This window comes from Cyprinodon variegatus, unplaced genomic scaffold, assembly GCF_000732505.1.
Source record: "Cyprinodon variegatus isolate N-32 unplaced genomic scaffold, C_variegatus-1.0 Scaffold2, whole genome shotgun sequence".
Classification (NCBI taxonomy): Eukaryota; Metazoa; Chordata; class Actinopteri; order Cyprinodontiformes; family Cyprinodontidae; genus Cyprinodon; species Cyprinodon variegatus.
The window spans coordinates 1,723,690-1,750,324 of record NW_015150455.1 but is presented as its reverse complement, the minus strand read 5'-3'; the positions used below and the strand labels follow the sequence as shown (position 1 = coordinate 1,750,324).

At 37.9% G+C, this 26,635-nt stretch overlaps 1 protein-coding gene across 1 annotated transcript in view; it reads left to right on the top strand.

The window, feature by feature from the left end:
- Positions 1 to 24,038, top strand: part of fam188a (family with sequence similarity 188 member A) — a 34,097-nt gene extending 10,059 nt beyond the window's left edge. The window contains exons 11-16 of the mRNA XM_015371104.1: positions 1,454 to 1,534; positions 12,887 to 12,959; positions 15,699 to 15,771; positions 19,135 to 19,222; positions 21,067 to 21,138; positions 23,124 to 24,038. Of these exons, the coding sequence (XP_015226590.1) occupies positions 1,454 to 1,534; positions 12,887 to 12,959; positions 15,699 to 15,771; positions 19,135 to 19,222; positions 21,067 to 21,138; positions 23,124 to 23,273 (537 nt within the window). The 3' untranslated portion in view covers positions 23,274 to 24,038. The remainder of the gene's footprint in view (positions 1 to 1,453; positions 1,535 to 12,886; positions 12,960 to 15,698; positions 15,772 to 19,134; positions 19,223 to 21,066; positions 21,139 to 23,123) is intronic.
- The last annotated feature ends 2,597 nt before the right edge of the window (positions 24,039 to 26,635 follow it).

Genomic DNA, 26,635 nt, shown 5'->3' with positions numbered 1-26,635 from the left:
AAGATGCATATCACGACTGAAAATCTAAAGAGGTGGGTAGTATTGTTCATTGCCAAATGCAAAGTAGTGTACAATAGCTATTTTACTGAAATTTACTTTTTGTTTGCTTTCATAAGGCGATTCAGCCTCCATAATTTCTAGTGGTTTTTGAATAATCAATAACACAATTGTAACTCTAACAGAAGCTTGCAGATATCATACTTAGAATTTAAATAACAGGGCAGCATCAATTCTCTATTCTTCTTTTTGTTTGTGGTCTTGTAATGAAGCAGACCCCATGCCCAAATGGACTCCTCTGGAAGCCCTGATCCAATTCTCTTCTATCCTGATAAAGATTTTCTTTCCTTCTTTCTCTTTTTTTTTTGCTAGCTCCCCTTTGCCATAAAACTCCAAAATAAAAACAAAAAGTTTTACATTCACTTGTGAGTAGCATAGCATGAAGTGTGTGGCTATTTTTGCTAACAACCTTTCATTGAGCTGCATAGTAAACCTATCCATCTTACCATGTGAACACTGTCAGCAGGTCAGTGGCACAGAAACTTGCAAGTGTGGTTTTCAGACCAGAGACAGTAGGGGGAGATGTCAGACCACTCTCTCGTCTCATAAACACTTAGATTACTATCATAGGGAAATATAGAGGCACAAATTTTACTTAGTGCTGCATTAAAGTATGTATTACCAGTTTTCAGAGTATATGCAGGTGCCAAATCCAGCTGGAAAATAAAAACGCCATAATTAATAGTTTTTAGGATGAAGTATTAAAAAATTTATACAGAGTGTTTATGTTCTGTTTTCCTGCATCACATTGTCTACATTTAAAACCCTATTTATAGTATAATCCTAACCACATATTGGCCTGTATGAGCTCCTTTATGAAACATGGTGCTAGTATCACACTTTGGGAAGCTTCCCTTTTAACAGTGACATATTGAGTCACAGTTAATGGTAAAAAAGACTAAGCTAAATACAGGTTGTTATTAGAAGAATTTTCTGTTGGCTGCCTTTTTGATTAAAGATAATTAATGCCCAGAAAACATCAAAAAAGAAAATGCAGCCTATTTTTACCTTTTCGCAGGTTTATGCAACATTTTTGTTTGCATTAATGTGTAGCAGGAGTTTGTGCTCACCTGTGTGAGCACAACATTTTAGAGGCTGAACAATAAAAAGAATTAAAGGTTAAGCTTTAGAAATGGAAGCTCGTTTTAATTTATTTATTTTTTTTAAAAAAGCTCAGTTTGGTGAATGTTTGTTTTAATTTAATCCTGATTTAGGGCGTTCAGGAAGTTTTTAAAATACATGTCATCTCCTTTCAGGCAGTAGGTTTTGCTCCATAATAAATCATACACATGTGGTTAGAAGCAAATGCTAAATCATGGCTGTAATTGCCAATTATGGGCTCTCTAATGTAATATATTCCTCTCACAGTGTTTTTCTTTTTTCTTCCCCACTTCAGGTTGGGACATTCCTCAAATCTCCAAAGTTCCCTATTTGGATTCTTGGCAGTGAAACGCATCTCTCTGTCTTTTTTACCAAGGCAAGTTCACTACACTCATCGAGCACATATTTCATATGCTGTGCAACACGAGCAGGTCGTCTTGGCGGGTTAGAAAAACTAAAAATAAGGAATGTGCTCAGAAGATTAAATGTTGTCCAGATCAGATATCGGTGTGTTTAAAAGCAAGTGAGACAGAGATGGAAAAGAAGGAATATGAGTGCTGGAGATCGTCTCATATGGCAGGTGCTGTTTGCTTGGATCTCACTAATAAAGCATCAGGGTTCGGGGCTCACTTAACCAAGCAGAGTTTAACAAAAACAGACATTTACACATCTTCACAGATGGTCTTAGACAGTCCATATATCATAATGTTGATGTAAAACTCTGTTTGACATCAGTAAAAGACACCAGGTTTACCTTTGCAGCCATGATAATTATAACAATGTAGATTTATGTTCCAGCACCTTTTAGGTAAAAGTCTCAAACGTTCTTTGTTCATAACAATCTACATTATCAAAGGCACTACAGTGATTCACTTTGAATACATTTTTTACAGTGTTGCAGATGTTGCACACAAGGAAGAATTTTTTTTTTCTTTCTTAGCATTTAATCTTGCCTTATATTTACTAAATCAAATGGTATCCTCAGCTTTTCATTTAGCTATTGTGTGCTTCCATCATATGGTCCAAATCATAACCTTATGCTGATGTTAAGGAAAGATAAACTAAATACAAGTTTTCTGCAGTGTTTATATTCACATCCACAAGCTTACAGTGGTTTTGGTGAATGAAACTGGCATCTTGATTTAACGGTCTGTAAAGACTGACTGTGCGTGCCCATTATCACTTACTGTGCTATAAGTGACAACAGATAACAGTAAAGACAGTTTCTTTTTTGTTTGGTCATTTGGGTTTTTTCTGTCTTTGTATAGTTTTTCTTTTAAGTTTTGTTGATTCTCGTTACTTTCGACTGACTGACAAAACAGAGTTAGTTAAAAGGCTAAACGGCACCAGCAATTGTTTTAGGAGAAGTCTGGCACAGATTGAGCCATGATCAGAATCTTCAGTTGTCTTAAATAAGTATTTTGACTTGACTTGAATCTCACAGATGTATAGATGCACGTTGCTGTTATTGTTGTTGTATTGGTTGTTTTATTCTTGGTAGACATGACAAAAGTCAGAGATGAAATAGGGCCACTATAGGTTACTGATTAGATGAAATCCAGTTTTACAAACAGAATGGGGTGAAAATAGGAGACTCCAACTGTGAAAATAATAAGATCCATTACTGTGGTGATGAGTATTTTAATTCTGCTGCAGTGATTTGGAGCCATTACTATTTTAGAGAGTTCAACTTTAACAGCTATTGCAAACTTTGTCAACACATGCTAGTTGTGAATTCAGAGCTTTTGGTCTCATTCTAGCCTCTATTGTTCCAATGGCAGAGATCTATGTTCTCATTTATTTATTTAAGTGAATTTATTTAAGTATGTTCCTCATTCAGAATACAATGGCTGAAGGAGAACCCTCTCAGGGCCGTAATCTGTGTAAATACATGAAAAAGCTCCAGATGTCGATATTTTCTGTCGAGGGCCCAGAGATGCTGTAACGTGTTAAACCATCAAATGTGCCCTGGTTTATGCCAAGAGTTATTGATTTCATATTACAGCTGAGAGAATGTTGGAACCTTTGATAGAAACTCAAGTAGAATGGTGTCATGCTTGTTTGCTTATGCAGTGGGTCATGCTCATTTATCCTGCACTCTAATAAACAGGTAATCTTTCTCATTTATGTGAATGTAACTGTATATGGTGAAAGCTAGTGTAATAAAGAAGGGGTCTATCGTTACAACACACCCTTAATATCAGATTGATTAAATGCTTGGTAACATGATGGAAGCTCCACCCTGCAGTGCCAGTGTATCAGATGTTAGCTCTGTGATGAACCAATCATATAGGCACTAATGAGTTAACGATTCCCTCTGCTCTTTGGGGCTGGTGGCATGTTCGTATATATACATCCACATCGCAGAGGAAATTTAATCCTGATTAGCATTAGTGCTCTCTCCCTCTCGCTGTGTCTCTAGTTAGTCGGTGCACTTTGAGAAATGTGATTCCAACGTTTCACAAAAGACCATGAACATACAGACAGAAAAATAATAAAACACACATTTTCATTCCTTTAACTTGCGTCACAAGCTAAAGTCAAACTGAAAAAAAACAAAAAACTTTTGAGGGTATTTTGGTCAACCTGACAAGTGTGACACTGATTGTCTTTAGCTGGAAACAGATTTACTTTAAATTTGAAACTTATTTTCAAATGTTTAGTGATGCAAAACTACCCATGCCTGGTAATGGGGCTTTTAGCTCCAAACAAGGTCTGTTCCCTCATGTATATTCCCTTGAATGGTTGTGTGACTATGGCTTTTAAACCCTCACGTTAATAGCATTTTGTTTTTATCTAATCTAGCTGCAAAAAGCATTTTGCTGCTTTTTTTTCATCCCAAGATGGTTTCCTCTATAAAGGTTTGTCTCCCTATTAGAGAGAGCCATGGTAACTATTTATTGGATTGTTATAAACCTTTTTTTGACTTTTCCAGATACATGTGGAGGAAAAAGATCAAAGAAATGCAGGGAGCGATGTTCAAGGAAAATGTACCGCTCTGCTTTTTAAGTTCCTTTCCATTCCAGTTTTTAGTGAGTGACCTCCCTAGCTGAAGGATCGTCCTGCAGGTTCTTTACCTTATTGGTCCCTCATGGGATGAAGAGAGGAAGAAAGGAAGCTAGGAGGAAGGATGTACTTAAACAGAGCCCTGCAGTGGTCACTCAGGAAACAGGCTTAGGGGAGGGTGATCCTCTTGTGACATTTCTCATCAGTCTTACTCTACCTTCACCGAGTGATGAGGTTCGCAGGCTGTATCTGAGGTTCTCCTGGGATTTGTGTTTGTGTGCTTGCCTGTCCAGTGGTTATGCTCTGGGTCAGTGATTTACTTGGAGATGAACAGCCGCTATGGCACTCTGCATCAGGTCACAAGAAACTGAGCTGATGCAGTAAATGTAGGTTAGATTAATGCATTGAGATTCTATTAAAATGAACACAGGTTTTTGAAATTTCCAAACTAAAACATGTGAGAAAATATTCAGAAGTTAGATGTATTTTTTTCAACCCTTTGATCAGAGGTGAAAAGGCATCAATAGCTTTGTAAAGTCAACAGTGTCTTAAAGATAACACATTTGTAACATGTTGCATAAGATGCATTTCAAAATATAGATTTCACAGGGAAATACATTGAATATGCAGTTATATAAAAAAACAGAAACTTGAATGTAACTATGTAATAAACTCTTTGGATTTAAACATTTGAAACCAGGATCAAAGTCATGTAGCTTTCCTAGCAGATCCATATCGATAATCTCACTTTACACACATTGTATGTTCTCCCCATATGGTGGAAGTTTCTTGATATGAGCAATATGGCTCACCGACCAGGGTGTCATTTCGACTAAGAGCGACATTAGAAGTTAAAAAAATATTTCAAATTGCTTACATTCATATCCACAATAGAGAGAAACTTTCTTTCATTGTTGTAAGGACCAACTTGGATCAAGACAAATATGGACAGAATTATTTTACACCAATCAGATTCTTCAGGAAAAAAAGATTGTAAAACTTTCTCTTTCATAAGAAAAACTGAGAGGCGCATGTTTCCACTCTTGTAAGATCCGCTTCTGACCCAAAAAACGTTTTTTTAAGATACAAATAAAAAAAATAGAAGTATATATTTTTAAAGATGACTTCATATGCATATTTAAGGATCGATTTCTTGTGAAAAGAATTGCTCCCTGTTTCCCTTTTCAACTGTGGGTGCGGGCCACATGTAAACACAAAACAACAAAGCAGTGTACATGAACAGTCATTAATAACTTATGACAGGTCAAATAAAAGGTAATTGTAGTGGGATAAAGGCTTGTCATCTCAGGTGTGCGTGTGCTGCATTATTCTTCATTTCCCTTTGGTTGAATATCGGCGTTATAAGACGCATCAGTAAGTTATACAACTACTCTCCGGTATCCCATCTCTTTTCAGTGAGACGCACTTTTGGATAGTAAAGATGTCCTCATAAATCATTGCTTTGTCCCGTCTGTCACACTTGAGGCTCATGCACATTCTTGCTGCCAAAACTGCATTCCCATTATGTGGCAGGTAGGGCAGTTTCCATTGTTTCCTTTTAATCTGTGATGTATTGCGACATATGCTAGTTGGGATGAACTAAAAAAAAAAAACGACAACCAAGTTCACATAAGAAGCTCTTACATGTTGACCTTCTTAATCGGTCATGTACTGCGGTTATCGGTCCCTTCCCTGAACAAGACGGGAGACGTTATCTAAGACCTGGGCTTTTTTTTTTTTGAAACTGAGAGCTTTAAACATGCTCCATGTCCACTCACAGCCTCTCAGCAAACACAATAGCTCTTAAGGAGAACAGGAGGGAAAGAAAGTGTAATTCTAGTAAAAGGCTATGCCTACCTGTCTTACCTGAAGTAGCTACCTTGATGAGGAGATAAGGTTTGAAAGGAAAGTCGGAAGGAAGAATGAACAAAAACTGGAGGGCAGGAGGAGAGGAAATACTACAAAACTAGAGTACCTACTTATCACAGGAAAAGGTAGGTAACAAGGGCAAGGGACAAAGCGAAATGGGAAACCAGACTAGGGTGAGAGATCTTCTCTGCTTGAAGAGCTCAAAGAAATGCTGAACTGGCATTAAGGTTTTGTCCATTACCAGCCGGCATTCCACAAAGTGACACAAGCGACGAAAAGGTCAAATAACTATCAGACAAGCTTTTGTACTTTATCTTGGAGACCCTGATACAAGAATCCTAAGAAGATTATAACAAAGGAAGACAACCAAGAAAAAGCTCTTCAAAGCCTCTATTGAAATGTCTACAGTAGATCTACTGCAGGGTATTTTGGAGTTTGATGCATTTTCCATGTATGTATTTCAGTGATTGTTACTAGCTCATATTTTTTGTTTTTATCTATTTTTTTAATGCTATTATTAATATTTACATCCAGCGCCATTACAAATAATAGTGGACTAATATAGGGAGGGGCGCTGTTTTGTTCTGTTCCTTTTACTAAAGTAAAAGTCAAATTATCAGCTGATAAACCTCTACTTTCCCAGACTGAACCACATTAGGGGATAGAGCCATACATTATTTGGGGCCAGTATGTAGAGGCATTGTGGCACGTCATTCTGGGAAGTTTACTACCTCACTGTTGCAGATGCAGGACCTTTGCAGACCTTTTTAACCTGAGTCCCTAGAGTCAGCTTGAAGTATGAGCAAATCTAGCATGTAGCATGGTTCAGCATTTAGTTTGTTGTCTGGGCTGCCTGCCTCTTCAGCAAAGCAAGTCAGAATAAAGCTTCCCTTTTCTTGTCAGCTTGAATTTTTCAATTTTTCTAGCAGACTTTATAACTTTGAGAAGCAGATCATTGTTTTTGCCTTAACCCACACCTAATCAAACATAAATCAGTTTGATAAGAATATTCAATATCAAACCATGGGTTTTGATCATTGGTATATATTGGTTATACATAATTAATTTAAAATCTAAATCTCCCCTCTGCTTTAACTGCAGCAGTGCTTGCTGCAGGACTGGACTGTGACCTTAGCATGGGAAGTAGGAGTGGCTCACAGCAGCTCACTCAGGACAGTAAGTTCAGAATGAATGGTGTCATCACCAAAGGCTCCGATGACAAAAAAAGATAGATTTGTTGCTAGAAACATAGTTGCTAAGTTGGCACCAATGGCAGGGCTGAGCTTGTGTTGTGCTTCTGCAAGAATAAGTTCCACAATTTTGGGAAATATCAATGAGCCTGGTTATATGGATGTTTGACATGACTGGCTATTAAAGAGTCATTTTTTTTTCTTCTTGTTTATAGTCTTTCCATCACCTTACCCTCTCTCATCTTCCCTTCTCATTTCTCTTCCATTAATCTATTTGCCATCATTCAGTTTGTTTTCTCCTTAATTCTTCCATTTCCCCATTTTGTTTGTCCAACATCCATCTATCCATCTTTTCCCTCATCCATTAATTAATCTTTTTTTCCTTCTGCCACCCAACCATTCATCTTTCCTTCTGCCTATTAATGTATTATCAGTGTGTCAACCCTTGTCTGTTCATCTATCCATATCTCCTTTTTTTCCATTTTCTTTTAAAGCACCTAAGAATATAGTTTTGGAAATTTAGGCAGTTCCTATAATGGGGAAAACAGTAGAAACACAGACCAAAAAACATAGAAACACACTCACTCTTTCATTACATACTGTATATATGGCCAAAAAAGAATTATAAATATGCAGTCTTTTATCACTTTTTTCCTTGACCAAGCTTATTTGTTTTGTTTAGAGCAATTAATCCCCCATTAGAACGTGTTTTTTAAATCACTAGGGGTTGTGTATGTTGTTCGGCCTCTATTCCCTTAGGATATATTGTTGCGTTGTCATGCAGGTCAAGGGTCTGTGCAAAAAAGGTCAAGCTGCAGAGTTTGGAATGTGCTCCTTGATTTGATTAGCCACACTTAAAGAGAGTTGGCCTTGGTGCGTGTGTGTTTGTCATTGTTTTGTGTGTCTGTATGAGCTCTTAGCAGTAAAGAATCCAGTGCCCCTGTATAAGCAAACACTTGGTATCAGGGGATGCTGTCTGTTTGTTGCTCAGATTCTGTCTCTTTCAAACATGTTCACAGTGGAGGGAGAAGAATTGTTCAAGCAGACAGACACACTTCCAAACCTTCCTGCAGAGTGTTGGCTCCGTGACTTGTTTTCCAACTCAGCAGCATCTTCCTGAGGCCTCTAATAAAACACAGATTAAAGACAAGCAAGCAGACATGTCATTGCACACAGACACATAGTCGTGTAATTTCTGCTGCTGTTATTAGTTTCTGTGGTTATCTTCACAATCTTTTGCAAACCTGAGTCACCACTGTTTTCGTTCTTTTCAACCCATTATCATTTTTTTTGTTTTTTAAACACTATAATTTTGTGTTGCCTTAAGTCATCTAATGACCTCTGGGTAAAATTTGTCTTCTTATAAAGTCAGTGGTTATGCTTTAATTTAAAGTCAACAGAATGACTTACACAAATCGGGTTCTTGCTGGCTTTAAAATTGACCCTATACTTATTGGGAGTCTTTTGTCTCTGGACTCACACTAGACCAACCTGTGGTTGGAGTGCTGCTGTTGGCCCATCCTGATAGGCACATTACAAATTAAATGTAGATCAAACACCCACCCATTGTCTTTTGCTGTTATTGGAATCTTAAAATTGTAAACTTTGCCATCTGAATCTTGATGAGACTGTTTATGGTAATCTCTTTTTAATGAGTTTTGGGAGCCAAAACTGCATTCCTCCACCTAATGCTCAGTTGGTTTTTCCCTTTTGACAGGACAGGCTTCCTTCACGGTTCTTTCCAACCATTTGTCTTCTCTGTCCTAGATCTGAATATAATGGTTGTCAAAGGTTTGTTCGTTGTCCTTGAGGAGGTTCATGTGTACGCCTGAACCTTGCCCAGAGCTGCTTACACTTCTGTGCTGCACCATGTTATTATATACAGTGGGGCCAAAAAAGTATTTAGTCAACTACTGATTGTGCAAGTTCTCCTACTTAATTCAGCCAACTCATGCTTTTGACGCATAGCCCCTGCATCCGTCAAATCTGTCTCTATGCTCGACCACGCCCCCCGCGCAGAGGTTCTGCAATCGTCGTTACACACCTCAAAAAAATGCTGACTACGCATCGGACGGTCGCAAACCCGTATGTTTTTTTTTTAGAACTAGACTACTGACTGTATTTGTGGTATTGCTCTATCCCTGTCTGTTACAGGTTTTCTCCCTACATGTGACGTAGGACTGTTATCTATAAGCAATATCATAATTGCTTAGACTAGAATGAATGGTAGCTGATTATATAAATAAAATTAAGGGTTTCTATATAATCGTATATTTGGTATTTAAGCAGAATATGTTTAGATGGAAATGGTACTTTTAACTTTTACCAATGGATGGATACCTAAAGCGCACAAAAAAGTTTGTCTATTTATGAGAAGTTATATTTTTTCATATTTAACATCATTATTACATATTTTTCTGGTATCTTGCAGCTCTGATTAAATTCCTTTTCTCTTAACTCTGAATTCTTAAGTACATCCCTGTATTATGCTGCTGCCACCACAATGTTTCACTGCTGGGATTGTTTGCTCAGGCTGATGTGCAGTGATTGTTTATCCTCAGATATGCTACATTGTTTGTCTTAGTTTGATTGAAACACTTATTTTGCTTTGATTCCTATCAAATCGTATGGCAAAAGATTTACTTTTAACATGTTTCCTCACTTTTCCATAAACCACAGATTTTTAGGGATCTGAGAATTAATTTGACACAAATTGACTCAAATGATTTTATATCTTTTTTTAATTAATAGTTGGGACAAAATTCCTGTAAGGATAACAGCTTAAAAGTTCTGGAATTAAAATGAAACCCATGTAACCTTTTCCGTTCCTCCAACACAAATAATATTTAAGGTTATAATTACATTTGCATGTGCTTTAATTAAACTTAATCCTGTTTAGTATTGAAGAATAAACAAGAACCATTCTCTTCCCCTCCCCACCTTTGAACCATTGTCCACCTCTGTGAGTGAAACCCAGACATGTTCTGGTTATGACAAATCTGCCGCCAGCTTCATGGAGCCTCTAATGTTAACATGTCAGACCCCTTGTGATAGTTTGTGTGACAGAACTGTATGTGATTGTGCATTTGCTGGCGTGTGACTGTTTTCTTTTAAATTTGAAGAGCCAGCAGCTGGGAGCCATCTCTTCTTGATGTATCCGCCTTAACACCCCTCTCTCACTGAGGAAGCCCAAAATACAGTAATAAATAGACTGTGAAAACCATGCAGGCTGTGTTGATCTGAAGCTCAGGCTTTAATTAAGCGGCCTGCTAAAAGGTGGACTAGCAGGGTTAATTTGTTCTCCCAAAACATGATGTTTGTCCAGAGATTTTGTTGTCATAAATACTTGCCTCCCAAACAAGAAAAAGAACAATGAGAGCCTCTCCACTCTTATTTTTCACCATTTTACACACCTTGATGTATGTGAGAGAAGTGAATAAGTGAAATGGCATATTTTATAATGTTTATTTCTCTGTTCCTCACCATGCTGTGATCATGCTCTTATTTTTATTTTGCGGTCCCTCTTGCTTAAATTATTTCTTTTTTTTTTATTTCTTGGTTGTTTTGTTTTCTGGTTTATGACAAACTAGATTCTCAGTCAGAGAGTTAAAAAATACTATCTTCGAATCTGTCTATCGAATACCTTTTTTAGAGATGAGATGCTATGGTTGAAGAAATCTTTCCTTCTCCGTGTCATGCAACCAACACCAACAAAAAAATATGGAAAGCTTCCATGTGAAATAGCATTAAGACTTAAAGTGAAGTTGGTAATTAATCTTCCAATAAGTTCAAAGTTTTATTTCATCAGCGCTGATTTTTTTTTTTTTTTTTTATATATATTTATGTTAAAAGTGTCTACTTTTTAAAATGTGATGATCTAACAGTCATTCTGGTAGAAAAATATATAGAGTAAAATGACTTAGAAGGTTTCATAATTTTTGTTCAGTTACACCTACAAACCTCAATGTTACTATGACTTTATCTGATAGATCATAGTGTTGTGTGGAAAGAACAGAAGATTTATGCCAAATGTGATTTATTTGAAATCAGTTCTTCTCTACAAACTTTGCATATTTTCAGACTGAAATGGTAATCCTCAAGCTGGATGAGCTTGAGTGGAAAACTTTTGGGACAGTCTCCTTTGGATTCTGGATTTTGACCATTCAGCCCTACCCATGGAAATACTTTGGTCAAAACTAGGTATTTCCATTTTGCAGCCTGAGGATCTTTGGTGGCTCTTGATTGGCTCCTGACTCCAAATATGTAGAATAATTTCAATAAGATTTCTAACCATTTTGCATTTGGCATCCAGCTTTTACTTTTAACTTTAGGCCCATGTGGAAAAAACTCCTTCAGAGCCAAAGCATTCCTCTGGCTGAATGTGCTTTAAAGACAGCAGAGCTCCAAATAGAAATTGCTCTTATATGGGCTGCCAGCATTGATAGACTCCCGGATAGAGATTGACACATTTCCCAAAAAACAATACCAAAGTTTGGTTGCCTCAGATTTAAACCTAAGGGCCTTTTGTTGCCATTAAAATGGCTTTTGTTCGGCCCCTGGCTGCCATTGAAGAATGGGCCCCGTGATTCTTCCTATATGCATCCCATGTTTTAATCTGTCCATGTGGCATTAACTTGGGACTACCCTGGGACTTCACAGAACCAAACCGTTCTTCTGGCTGGATGTGCAGTTCTGTTCTGAAGAAGATGAACCTTCGCCTCAGACTGAAGTTTTGCCACAGCCTCTCCTTTGTCCAAACTGAATACTAATACCATCACTTAATGTATGTTAAGCAGTGTGAAGTTCACTGTCATTTTCCCACTGCATAGTTTTGCATGTACCAAAAATAAAAATTTTTCCTCAGTTGACCAATTCTGAAATGAAAGATTTTTTCCCCCACCCAAATTATGTATTACTTTATGCTTTTAAAACGTTTCAATTCCCAATAAAAAGACATTGAAGTTTGTGTGTAACTCCTGGCATGAATGCTTTCCCAAGGCAGACATTTACTGTGGGTTGCAGGCCTGTCGTTAAAGCCATCACCATGTGTAGATCAATAAACATATCTAATCTTTTCATTCCCTTCCAGCACTGATTTCCTTGAAGCAGCTTTCTGTCAACAAACACCATAGAGCTTATCGTAGAACATGCTATATATGTGTGTAAAGGTTGATATCCTGATTGTGTTTGTTTGCACTCAAAACAAGCTGTCTAAGTTTATCAGGAGATCAGTTATTAGCCCAGTGTTCTCTGCTGATTGTTCTAGCGTCTCTCACCACACCAACACTAGTCTCATACCAAATACATGTTTAACATACATTATCCTGCTCACAGCACAGTCATTGATGACTGACAAAATATGCTGACATCGTGTTCTTTTCCTGTGTAGTAGTTTGTTTGCTTCCAAACCTTGGTAAAACCAGTGTCACCCTGTCTCTCCCTATTCTAATCATAATGCTTTACTGTTGATGAAGCTCTTACCTCGGGCAAACTGACTTAAAATTGGCTCTGATATTTAAGCTGTCTGCTCTCTTTAGTAAAAAATGTGGATTCTGTCAGAAGTTTGTTTTTGTTTTGAAGGGCTCTTTTTAACATTTCCTTTCTCTCCTCTCCCCATTTCATCCTTTACTCTCTCTTTCATCCTTTCATCTGTTTCCAAATAGGAGATGTTGCTTGTTGGTCCAGAATCTCCATCAGAACAGGCAAGAAGGGTTTTCCAGTCATTTGATCCTGAAGGTAAATAAGCAACAAGCATTTGCATCTTTTGCTCTGTACATGTGATCATAATCTTGCACACTGATGTTGGTTAAGTTTTTGTTTTTTTAAGGTAAAATTGAGCAACAAAATGAAAACTCTAATGCAAAAATGCAGGATTTATACAAACTTCCCCACAGCTGCACTTGCTTATCAAACACTATCCTCCTACTTTTTCTCCCCATGTTCCAAATTAATTAAACTTCCCCTTTTAGTCTCTTCCCTTTCAGTCAGTATTTCTTTTCTTCTATAAGGGGAACAAGATGGTTCTGTGATGTCTATTGTTGCTGAAGTCAGTGAGATCAGCCCCGCTAACAGCTGAAACAACTGTCCTGTGTCTCTCCTTGTTTTCCCCCTTCTTGCTGCTTCCAGGTGACTGGGGTAAAAGGCAGCAGGGAAAGACCTGACTGATATTTTTTTATCACCATTTTAAAGTTGGATGTTAGTGACTGAAAGGATTTCTAATTTAGAGGATATTTTATTTATAGTCAACTATTTCAGCTTTTGGGGAGAGGAGAGGCTCTAATCAGCCTTAGGTCTTTTTTGTTTTTCATTTAAAGACGCATCTTGTTTTAGTTGTGTATTCTGCCCTGGGGATTCTTTCCACTATTGCTTTGGTTATAATGGCCATGCACTATGTAGCACAGTGATGCAGCATAGCCTTAGAAGCAATGAATTGAATCAGCCTGGTTTGCTTTCAAAGAGCAGTTAATTGATTCCTGCTAAATGGTTCCTCTTTAACTATGAAAAAGAATTGGATTTCTTTTGATTTTTATTCTCTAATAATCAGCGCAACTTAGTATGAAAACAATCTAACAAGAAACAAATTTGCTAGAATTTAATTAAACCATCAGGCATGGGCATTCTAATTCCTTAATTGGGAATATCTTGACAGTTGAAGCTTCACATAATCATAATCTCTAACTTACTCAGCAGCGTTCAGCTGAGTAAATTAGATGCAGGGGTAGAACGGTGATAGAAAGCCAACATGGATCCCCTCTGGGTGCTGTGGTCCAAGAATATTACGAGTTTGTGCTTCAAGGTTGACTTTGTCAGGAATGGGTATCTGTTACTGAGACTTTAGACAGCATAGCGTATCACTGGCTTGAACAGATTTAAAAGACTCCTGATGATTGAAATACAACAGCCCATAAAGAATTCTGTTCCAAATTATCCTTTTCACGCACTGATTTTACAGGACCACCAGATATGCAACATTTTTCAAAACTCTACTTTTTACCCTGCATGTATGTTGGGGACCAAAATAGGAAATAATGGTTAATGACTTCTTGGGTTTAATGTAAATGCCTGTTAACAGCCTTAAAAAACTTAAAGGAAACACTGATTGAGTGATCGATACTGAACTTCCCTCTTTGTGTCACATCTAGTCGACTTTTGACTAAAGTTATACCAAAGAAATACGCCCATTTCTGGTCATATTTGTCTTTTATTACATCTTTAACCACAGTTAAGTGTAAAATAATGCCCAGGTTAGCAATATTAATTAGCTTTTCTTTCATTTTTTTTTTTTTATTTGAGGAAAAAACAATTCAAATTTTTTCGGTGGCTTAGCTGCTAATGTTCAAAGCATTTAAGAAATCATTTAATGATAATAAAGTAAAAATAGTATTGTAGGTTAATCATAAACGTCTGGTTTTACTTTCATTTAGTTATCTCATATCATGAAAATACATGCAGTAGCCCAAATAGTTGCATATATGTTTGTTTGTTGTTGTAAAATCTCAACATAAACGGCTGTCATAAACAGCCCCCGGGAGCATTTTCTGATTTGTGGACATTATTCCTAATATAACCCTACAATCCCCTGAGATGACTCCCTTGAGCTTGGAGCAGTCATGTTTACTCAGTCAGACTCCACAATAGATCTGTAGACATAACTGTCAAATGCTCTTCCTTGTTCTTCATTTGTTTCTTCCTGTTGCACAGTGCACCAGTGCCTCTGTCATCTGCCAGCACGTTCTGCATACCATATGGTATGCTCTCACACATGTGTGCACATAAGCGCATTCTTTGTCTGCTGTCGGCGGTCCCACACGTTTAAGTGCATATGTGTACACATGAAAGGAGCGTGGACTGGACACGTATCCAGCATATAGCTAAACACTGTGGTAAAAGGGGCAAAACTGCCATATGTATAGTCAATATAGTGCTTTTGTTGTGGGGGAAAAAAATATTACTGCCACATGCATTCACACGCAACGCAGAGACTCATGAGATGTTCTCAGAAACTCCCTGTCTTGGTTCTTGCTGAATGTTGTTTGGTCACATCCTTGTGTTTGTGCATGTCCTCTAATTGATTGTCACACTATCAGTTGTCGCTCTGAACATCTGGTGTTGGACTAATATGAACTGAGCGACCAAGTGCAGTAATTGTCAGTTAATCTGTACAGCACAGTTGGGGAATAGGCATGATGCTAAACAAGATAACCCAAAGGCTCACATGCTAATTCTTCAGTGACATAGAAAAGTATGAAGCCAAAGCGAATGGGCAAAAACACATGTTTGCATTTAAAGTCGCTGCTTTCAGGTAACGTAATCATGCTGTCCTAATCAGAGGGAGACGACCAAGAGTTTTCAGATGACTTCATTCCACAGCATTTGTGACTTGATGTGCCAATGTTTGTGTGTTTTGCTTAAATGCTTTGCCTTTTTTTTTCCACCAGGCTCGCCTTATGTCTCCTTTTGTCTGTCTCTCTCTAGATAATGGCTTCATACCAGAGTCTCTGTTGGAGGATGTAATGAAAGCTCTTGACCTTGTCTCGGAGCCTGAGTAGTAAGTCCTTGCATGTTCAAGGCTTTATATAAGCTTGTGGGGGGGGATTTAGCTTGTGTGGTTGAACGTCGCACCTGTGGAGCTTCTAAAGTTCTGCCTCCTGAGTCAAGGCCAGGCCAGGTCACTGACCCTGTGCTCATGTTTCACCACCAGGCGGCCATTAAGTGAAGCAAGAGAGAATGCCGCTATAAAAGCTTAGAACAAAAAGGGAAAAAGTCAGAAACTGGCTTAGAGTGAGATCATGAACAAAGACGGAGAGATTGAAGAAATGCTTAAAAGTGCCGCTTGAAACAGAAGCATGTTTTCCTCGCTGTAAGCCCCAGTGCTGTAGTTGGGAGGGCTCTGCCAAGAAGTGGACCACAGATCAGGTCTGCAGACCCCCAGATGGCCAATAGATCACAAGAAAACGTAACAAACACAGGAAAATCCTACCGCAAGGCACAATCATTACCACACAAGAGTTTTTGCAGGGATTCCTGCTGTTTAAATGCTTATGGTAAATCCAATTAAGTCCTGTTTTATATTAATAAAGACAGATTATTTTTTAGAAATAAACTTAAGTAACACTAAAAAAGTGTTGTTGTCGATAAGTTTTAATAGTTATAAAAGTTATAAAAATAAAAGTTATAAAATTTCTCCACAGTGCAACACTATTGAATAGTTAACAAGCTGTGTAGTATAAGGTGTATTTAGACTTATCTTATACTGACAACTAAAAACCCAACCTTTAAATTAGTACAATTTACTTAGTCTGGATAAATGGGCCCAGTCGTGTACTATGCCTATAAAAAAAACGTAAAATAGGGTACGTTTTTTTGAAAAATGAAGCTGACCAGATGGTGTTTATTTTGTCCTATTTGAGCCTGAACATATTTTTTACATGTGAGTGATCAGCAGACATAAAAATGTTGTATGACTCATCCACTGAACCAACAGTATCCTGACCACATAACAGTGAGAAAAACAGAGGGAATTTTTTTTATGTGAAAGATTGGAGTTGGGCAGTTTACACTGCTGTGAAAATGTTAAATATGGGTCACATTTGGAGGCTGTGGACATAACCTAGCTATGGCTAAAAGGACCTAAAGCTGATCTTTTTGCCTATATGTGACTCATATAGCTTTTTCACTGCAATCTGAACGCCCTAATTCTGATCCAACTAGGGTGTTTTGTTGTGCTGTTTTAATTTACCTTCCTTCTTTGTTAATGATGTGGTCACAATCCCATCGGCTCCCACTGCTCAAGAGTTCAATAACTCAGAGACACCAACATTCACTGTTGTGTATTTTTTTTGTGTTTTCCTTCAGAGAAGCTTCATTAGACACTTCTAGTGACAGTTAAGTTCATCATTACTTCAGTGAACAGTGCTCTGCTGTGTGATGTCTAAAGGCTGATTTATACTTGGAAACCAGGTCATCTGCGTAGGTGTCGCAGTGAACAAAAAGACGTCCCCGCCCCCTCCGCAGACACTCCACTCCACCTCTCCCAAATTTTAGGTGACCGCAGACAGAAGGTCAGCTTGTTTGGTTTTTATGACCGAAATTGCGGAAACCAACTCGTGAAGTTGGACCAGCTAGAAGAGTGAGGTGCGCAAGAACGCTGGGACCCTTTTTCCACCTGGATCCCTGCTATTTTTCTTTTTTTTTAACAGTTTCCTGTCTGGCAGTGTGGCAATAAGAATAATTGTCTTGATGCCAAAAAGAGCCGAACAGATTTTACTTTCACAAGTGTAGCAGTATGGCATTTGCCATATTGCTCTACTTGTTTCATGCATATAAATTGCTTTATTATAATTATGCAGGGAGTTTTACAGTTTATATGGACACTGCAATGTAAATAGAACAGAAGAGGAAAAACTGAACGAAAAAAAAGAGAAAAGATGAAAGGAAGAGGAGGTAGAAAGGAGACAATGACATGATCCCCGCTATTGTTCGCCCTCATGTCCCTCCATTGTCGGACTAAACTTGCCCCCACTTCCTCACCGCCTCGGCCATATCTAGACCCACAGCGTATAGTGCAGACCACACTTCAAAATTGAGCATAAATCAAAAATGTCTGCATCGAGCTCACTGCGACACACTGCTGTGGGAGTATAACCAGCCCTTAAGATCTTCTGCCTGTAGGTCACTTTGATATGTTGGAGCATTCATAATAAACTCTGATTGTGGTCACACTGATTTAGTAGAGTAAAAGACCTTGACAACAAGATTGCATTTCAGCAAAATTGAATGAATGTGGCCTAAATCTCATGATCAAAGCAAAAGACTCCTGGTGAATACACAGCTAGAGTCATTGAAAGGCTCTAAGGTGTTTATCATGTTAAATTTTCTCTGTTTAAATTATTTGCTACTTTGATGCATCTTTGCTAGGGGTGCCTATATATGTGGGTAGCAGTGTAATATCAATCTAACGGACATGTAACAAAGCACTTGCTTATGATAAAGTAATTAGACATGATTTTTTTTTTTATCTTTTATTCTTAAGTTGTTAACATGCTTAGTGTCAACTATAACTATACTATACATCTAGTAGGGATTTTCCAATCCAATGTCAATATATCAGCCAAAAACTAATATTGGATTTTATTGGCAGGCACCTAAAACCTCTGATATTTTCATGCTGATAGAAATTCTGCTTCTATTAAAAGTTTGTTACTCATTGGTTAATTTTACATGGCTCAGTTGACTTTTGTTCCCAAATTTAGTAATATTATTTGGCCAAACTTTTTCTAGCATTCTACAATATAAAATGAGTAATAAAAGCTGGTATGATTCCTGCTGATATTGTATTGGATCTTTATTGGCATCTGCTAATTTTTAAAGCTGCAATATTAGCATGGTACTAGAAATGGAAAGTTGTATCGGGACTCCCCTGATATCCAGCTATAAAACCTAGTATAAAAGTTTCAGAGACTCTGCTCTGTAGCAGCTTCAGCAGTAGGTTGAGGAATGATCCCTCTTCTGTGTGTCTGAGTAAAACACTCTCTTCCCTATTTTCTCCCTTAAAAGGACAATCTGTTCAATTTTTTTATCACAGTGGAATAATAATAACACTGATCCAACACGTAGGAATGTCTGGAAAGAGGTATATTTAGTTGTACCACAGTATTTGTAAAAAAAACAAAAAAAAAACAGGCACACACTGACCAAAACATGCATCTCAGGTCCACACTGAGTGATTAGATGATTGTAAGTTTGGCTGGCTTGTCATGTGCAAAGCTTGTTGTTTTGTGCTGCACTGTTGCATTCTTCCTGCTACACTCTTTATCTGCTTGTTGTTTTTGTCTCGTTTTCCTGGTCCTGTTTTGTCTGCTGCCTTTTTGTTGATTTCATTTCTCTGTTCTCTACATCTGTGCCTTCTCAGCGTCAGCCTGGTGAAGAGTAAGCTTGATCCAGAAAGCTTGGGCATAATTCTTCTGGGCCCTTTTCTCTTGGAGTTCTTCCCAGATCAGGTATGTGTAAATGTGTGTCTGGAAATCAGCTTTCACTTCAAAAGATGCAATGTATGACGCATGTCTTCCATATATCCCACCATCCATAATATGATAAAAACATATTGAGAGAGATCGGCGTATCAAGCATGTTGCCAAAGTACTTTTTCCTTTAAAATTTTTCAGATTTGTTAAGTTGGAATCACACATGTTGGCGTGCTGCATCGGTATTGTATGCAAAAGGTCAACATAGTGGTTTATATAACAAAAAGGATGATGGATAACTTTTTCAAACAAAAGTCTGAAAGCGTGACCCCATTATTTAATTCTTTTTAAAAATAGTAGCTTCCATTAAATTTACAGTGTTGCATGTGTTTTTAAGCTCCCTTTGTGAATTACAACCTTCAATTTAATGCCCACTTTATTTTTAGAAGCTCAGTTGGATTGGACAGATCCATTTTTTAATTCCTCTTTTGGATTTGTGTCTGGACTTTAACTAGGCCATCCTAACTAATGGATATATTTAAATCTTAACCATTCCATTATAGCTCTGGTTGTATGTTTAGTGTTGTCTTTTTCTTTTCTTCTTTAACTCACTTTTAATTTCTTTGAAAGGTGTTCCTCTTTCAGCCTGGGAATGGTTTCCCGCAGCATAAGATTTCCTTAACATGTTTCACAATGTTCAGAAAAATACTTACTATCAAGTATTTGCATCTATTTTATTAAAGTACATAAAACCAAAAATTTCTACTTAAGTCCAAAAAATTCACAAGAAGAATACATTCATTAAATGCAATCCATTTCTGCCCTTATAAAACAATCACAGCTGTCCAATAATCAGTTGACCTATGAAAGGACACCAATTCTTACACAAAAACCCATATATACTTCTGAAATTTAGTTTACTGTACATGATGTTGGTTTTCCATCTCCATTTCGCACGTTTATCAATTAAATTTCAAAATAAATGTTGGTGCTTTATATAAATGCAAAAACATTCTGCCCACATGAAAAGCAGATATTTCTTTTTCACTAACAGAATTATGCTCTGCATTTTATGCATTTTATTTCACATTTAAAAAACCCAATAAAGCGCATTTGAATTTGATATCTGCGGTTAGAAAATGTGAAGTTCCAGTAGTTTTATTGCTTTTGCAGGCTCTGAACATGCATAGATGGCTCTAAGGTTTTAGTTGCGAACCATAAGCAGAGTGCTGTTTTAACAAATCTTTCTGGGCCTCAAACATTCCTGTGGCATATCATGTGAAACCTGCGAGTGTTCGCAATCATTTGAGATTACTTTTTGAGGAGCAGTAAGATGCTTTTATGAGGCAGAACTGGTAAAGAGGACAGAGAAGAAGAGATGGAGGGGAACTGTGTTAAAGTGATCAGGGCTTTAGGGACTAAGCAGAGGAATGGTTCAGAGCCACAAAGAAATTACACTACCATTAGCCAACTGGACCCACACACACTCAGACACACGTGGGATTGTTGCAAGGGTTAGTGTTTCATATATAGGAACACAAACATGAGACGCTCAGCACACACCCTGTTAGCCCTCTCTGCACCTTCAAGCCAATTTCATGGGAAACGTCTTTGCTCGCCATCACTGTTCAAGCACTTTTCTGCTGTTGGCTGACTTGCGGTTGCCGATGTTGAGCCTTACAATGCGCACATAAACACACATTTAGGTTTAACACATGGGATTCACTATAAAACTTTGGTTGCAGTCAAGAGTTGTGACTGTTTTGACTTTTTGGTTTGTGAATGTTGTGCATCTGCCAGTCTTTACTCCATGTCTGTGAGAACAGTCTACTTAAAGCCTCTTTTTGACAATCAAGCATGTTTTTTACTCTTTGTTGCAGGATTCAGGAATCCCAGACTCATTTCCCGTCTACCACTACAATGGGCTTAAACAGTCCAACCACAAAGAGAGGGTAAGCCACTCTTTCATATGGGTTTTTCCATCATAAGTAATGGTGGTGGGTCCTTTTAATATTCCCAGTCTCTTTCCCATTTACTTTTGCTTTTCCTGTCATCATTCTTACACACTTGCACTCGTGCATACACAGAGCCAGAGGCAGCCAGCCACTCCAGAATAAACAGTAGCTGTTTGGATCCTAATGGGCTGTCCATCCAGTTGAAGGCCCAGCTCAAGCCTCTGGTTTCCTCGAGTCGCTTCAATACCAAGGAAACAGACAGCAGCTTTGCTTTAAAAAATATTGAAACATAAACTTATTAAGCTGCCTCAGTTTGATGGATGATTGTCAGTAGATGTAGTTGGTGGCTTTGCATAAACCTGGAATATCAATTTCCCCATCTATCAACTCCACCATGTGTCTTCAGGCTCTTATTTTCCAGCCCGCTACCTGAAGTTAGAGAAATGGCATAGCATGCATGCCCCCACAAAGTCCCACACATACACACAAGTAGAAGCAAGGCGCCTATAAGGGTGTGATGTTATATCCATTCTCATGGCTCACGATGGAAACAGCAGACCCTCTGACAGCCATCGACTGCACGGGGCTCTGAGGAAACCTGCTGTCTATGTTCACTCATCCCTCTGACCCCTTCAGAGGAAATGTCTGCAAAGAGATGTGGTGAACAGCTCTATTTCTTTAGTGAGCTCTAGGCAGTGTGGTGCCAGTTCACTTAAAATGAGAAGTGTTAGTTCTACAAATTAGACTTGCCTTTACACAAGTTTAACACATGTTGAGCATGATCTTAGGCAATAAAGTGGCTGTTTAGAACTGAAATATCTGCATACTTTATCAAGATATAGCCAAATTGTCAAAATACTCCCTTTTTTTAACTTTTTCTATTCTTGCTGCCCTGCATTCAGCTAGCAAGTAATAGAGCCATTATTCCTAGAGAGTTAGGCTACCACTGTTTTTTAAATCAACAGCAACATTGAGTTAAAGCTGAATGCAGCTGACTCAGTCAGAACAGGTACTGTTCAGCTTTTTCCACTGTGTCTTTTGTCATTCAGATGATCAATGTGAAGCAATGTGAAGCTACATACCAGCATCATTTAACTTAAATGTCCAACTGGAAGAAAGATGCGCACATTTTGAAATGACTAACTTGATCATATTTCTTAAATTGTTAATGCTAGGAATATTCCATCATACAAAAGAACAAGCATGACTGCAGACATGTTAATAATTGTGAACATTAAGCACTGCTGACGGTTATTGGAGCTTTATTCGATGTTTTACCAATACATTTATATAATATGCGTGTGTTTATTTGTTTGTATATGTATATATATATCTATATATATATATATCTATATATATATATATATATATATATATATATATATATATATATATATAGAAACAAACAATCTTAAGTTAGTTGAATCCGTTAAATTATTATTTATGCCATACTACGATTTTACTTTCACATATAAAGGTAGTATTGGGTATGGGTGGTAAAGGGACATTCACAGGTGTGAAGGCAAGTAACTGAAGTGTTGTTTTTTTAATGGCATAAATTCCTTAAAAAACAATCCTGATTAATTGACAAATCTAAAATATGATTTATCGGTTATTTGCTGCCCTAGTTGTTGGACTCATTCTTGGATCTTTCAGTATATTAAGTCTAAAGTATAGAATACAGCATGTATTATATGTAACCCCTGCCAACAAAGACAGGTTACTTGCATGCATGGAACAAACAAAACACGCCTCTCTGCACAAACATACACCAGTCACCACACTCTTACCTGCAACGGTAAATGTTGCCATACTTTTGTACTTGTTTTTTTTTCACTTCCATATAGCATTGTAACACTGGAGAAAGCATTTCTTAAGGTTTTTCGTGTTAAAAAGTCACAGTTCTTTGCTACATCTGCATGACACCATTCAGAAATATGTTTGTGCAATACCCTGGCATTGACATTGCTGTGTTCTTTCAGGTTGAATATGTGGAGGGGACGGCTTTGGTGCTTGGCTTTGAGGACCCCATGGTCCGGACTGATGACACTCCTGTGAAGCGCTGCCTGCAGACCAAGTGGCCCTACATTGAGCTGCTGTGGACCACCAACCGCTCACCGTCACTGAACTAGAACTAAAACATTTGGTGTGTCTTTGCATGTGGTCGTACCACTGCTGCCCCCCCTCTGCCACACGACCCTTCTTAGCTTCTCCTTTACCCACTGACCACAGCAGTCAGCAGAAACTGTGACACATGCAACTGATTTGGGACAACAAAGGGAAACCAATGCACACGGGAGACAAACGTTTATGGACAAAGCTTTCCACTCCAGCCTGAGATCCATTTCTTTCACCCATGTTCACACATTCCGCACAAATAAAAACTTTGCATTAACCCTCGATTGTATTTAAGACACAGGATGTTTATGACTTGAACGTTTTAAAAAAGTGTGGCTTTTTGTTACAGCCCTGTGCTAAAGCCTTAAGCTACATTTTAGCAGTAGACATGTAAACACTGTTTAGCAGCTTGGTTCAACAAGGGTGTGGATAAATCTCACAATGAACCACATGTAGATCCAGTCGACTGTGAAACCCTAATCTTAACCCATAGCTACAGGACTGTTTGAAGGCAAACTTACCAAAGCTTCCACTGAAAAGAACACGGAAAGGCTCACACACCCACTAACAGCCACTTCCACTGTTCAGAGTTTACACAATTAAGGGGACCAACCCAGCAGGAGGGATCCTAACTGGATGTTTGCAGCCCTTTCCCCAAGGTGAAGCTCTGTGGGAGCTTTACGCATTACACTAGGATGCTGGCTAAGTGCTTGTATTTATTATTATTATTATACTCAGAGGTTGTGGAATAAACACGGATTGTTTTTTTGTTGTTGAAATGTGTGCCTATTTTATTATGCCTCCCACTCTAAATTGACTTTAAGTATTTTGTGGATATCCAAAAAAAAAACAAAAAAACTTCACAACTTCATTGCTATCCTTTACTCTTATCCCGTTTGTCCCACTCATCTCTATTTATTCACTGGATTGCTGATAGCCCGAAAAAAGTGAAACCACTGGCTGGCATTTTGCGACTCCCTACTCCCACTGAGACGCACCATAAAAATGCCTACATGTGTAGCATTTCACTGCAAAAACAAGCAGTTTGCCGGCTATGGGAAGATGTTTCACTGTTACTTTTATAGTCGGTGGATGTACTAACCTAGAAAATCCATGCAGTATACATATATGCCGAATTATCCCATAGTATAGCATATAGCCTAACATTAGTCTCGCTATCTCAGACTGACTCAAAGTAAATCACTGAGTTAGCCATCAACATTGTGTCTAATGTTAGAAAATAGAAAGTAATTCAATGTGAAATGTCAATGTAATAATTCTTAAGTGTATGACAGTCGTTTCTGTAGTGTTTGTTGTATTTCTCATTTAAATATTCATGTGAGTAAAACTAGCAGCAGTTCAGCGGACAGGATGAATGAACGGTAGCCGGCGGGCGCGGATGATGTCATACACGCGCAACTTCGTTCTTAAAAAATATAAATATGAAAAATATAACCGCAAATGTCTGGGGGACAGTGATTTGCCTACATATTATGAATGCTGGCGTACCATGAAGAATAAATTATGAATAGTTTAGTTTGTGCCTTCAAGTCGTTGCCCATAGGAAGACGTTACTTGGATATAATCTAACCGAATATCTTCAGAACAGCTCCAAATGACACAAAACTCATATGGGTGAGTAGAACATGATGTAATAACGTAAAATCGAGGACCCAATGTAAAAAAAACGACGTTCCCCTTTAAAGGCTAATGCACATAAACAGCATAAACTATATGGCATCATATATGCATAATTTCCAAATAGGAAAATACTATAGCATTAAAAGATGTTTACTTGTAATTCAGTCTTGGAAGTAATATGTAATTACCATAATGTCATCAATACATGTATATTATATGTACATACTTTTGGCACATCAGTATTATGCACCATTAACATAAATTTTGTTGTGAGGGATTTGTAAAATATGTTATATTACATGATTTATATAGACTTCATACTGACTATGCAATGTGATGTGCTTATTTTTTTATTATAAGTTAAAGTAAACTACTTATGTTATGAAATACCAATTGTGTGTCAAAGTAATGAATTTATCTTAATTTTAAAAGTATTAAGTCCCTCTGTAAATGAGAAAATCACCGTTGTTTAATGCTTTAGTGCACGTATTGTTTACAGTGCGACTGGTCTAACTAGAGAGTACCAATATGGCGGCCGGTGGCTTCACTTCAATCCCGTACTACCAGCTATCAGCAATCCAGTGAATAAATGGAGATCAGTGGTCTGTCCATACATGAGTCTGCGGGTCCATTTCTATTTATTTGGTTGTTTCAGCTCAAATCACCACTCGTCTTTTTTTTCCTTTAAACTATTTGGACATCTATCCATCCAAGCTCTTCCATTTGGCAATCATTTAGCCATCTATCAGTTCCGAAGCCATTGTTAGATCATACATTTCTCCACCTATTTGTTGTATTCATTTTTTCTGTTTCCTATTCTGTCCAACAGTTTTTTTCTTAATCCATCCATCTGTCCATAGATCTTCCTTAATTCGTGTTATCTTCAAGATTAAAAGCATAACTGCAATTTGTACCATAAAATTCTGCTTGAAGAAGGACTGGTGGCTTTAAAAATCCAAGGCTAGAGAAGTACTTTTTAGTTTTGTTTTTTATCTATGGAAAACATGGAAGAACCCCTCTTAGATTTGTCTTGACCCAACACAAGATAACCTTTGGTTTCAAATGTCTATGGTCTTTCTGCTGCTTCAGCAGTAAATCACAGCACAAACCGATGTTGAGTGTCCCAGAGAGAATCTAAATCAGTTTCTTAATAAATCCCCAAGACACTAATGGTGACTTAAGTGGTTCTCTATAAACAGAAAGTAATCCCCCTCAGACAGAATATGGTGTTTGTCTAGCACCAAAACTTCTATAAAGAAGACCAATCATACTCTTGACTCTTACTTCAAACCCCTCGGTGGCAGACTGTTGGCTGCAACATAAAACACTGGAACATTCTGCCTGTCAGCAGTTGCAGGTTGAAAGTCTAAATTAGTTTAAGCTTTAAAAGAAAAGCACTTTATTAATCTACAGAGAACACTTTTCTCTCCCTCTATCCATAAACAGGTGTGTTGTAGTATACCCTGTTTTTTAATAGAGACAGATTGCAGTGCCAACACACATCTTTAACAGTCTTGTTACGAGTTTATAAAGAGGGAAGGGGAGCGAGGGCACGGTGCATAAGGAATAAACCACTACTGTTCATGAGCTGCAATCACTCCAGAATGACCTGCAGTAAATCTCTGATCAGAGCCCACTGGCAGGCTGACAGGGTCTAACCTGAACAGCATGCATGTCTATTCCTGGTAATGTAACAGAGGACTTTGCTGGACTTGAAGACAGATGTTAACGTGCG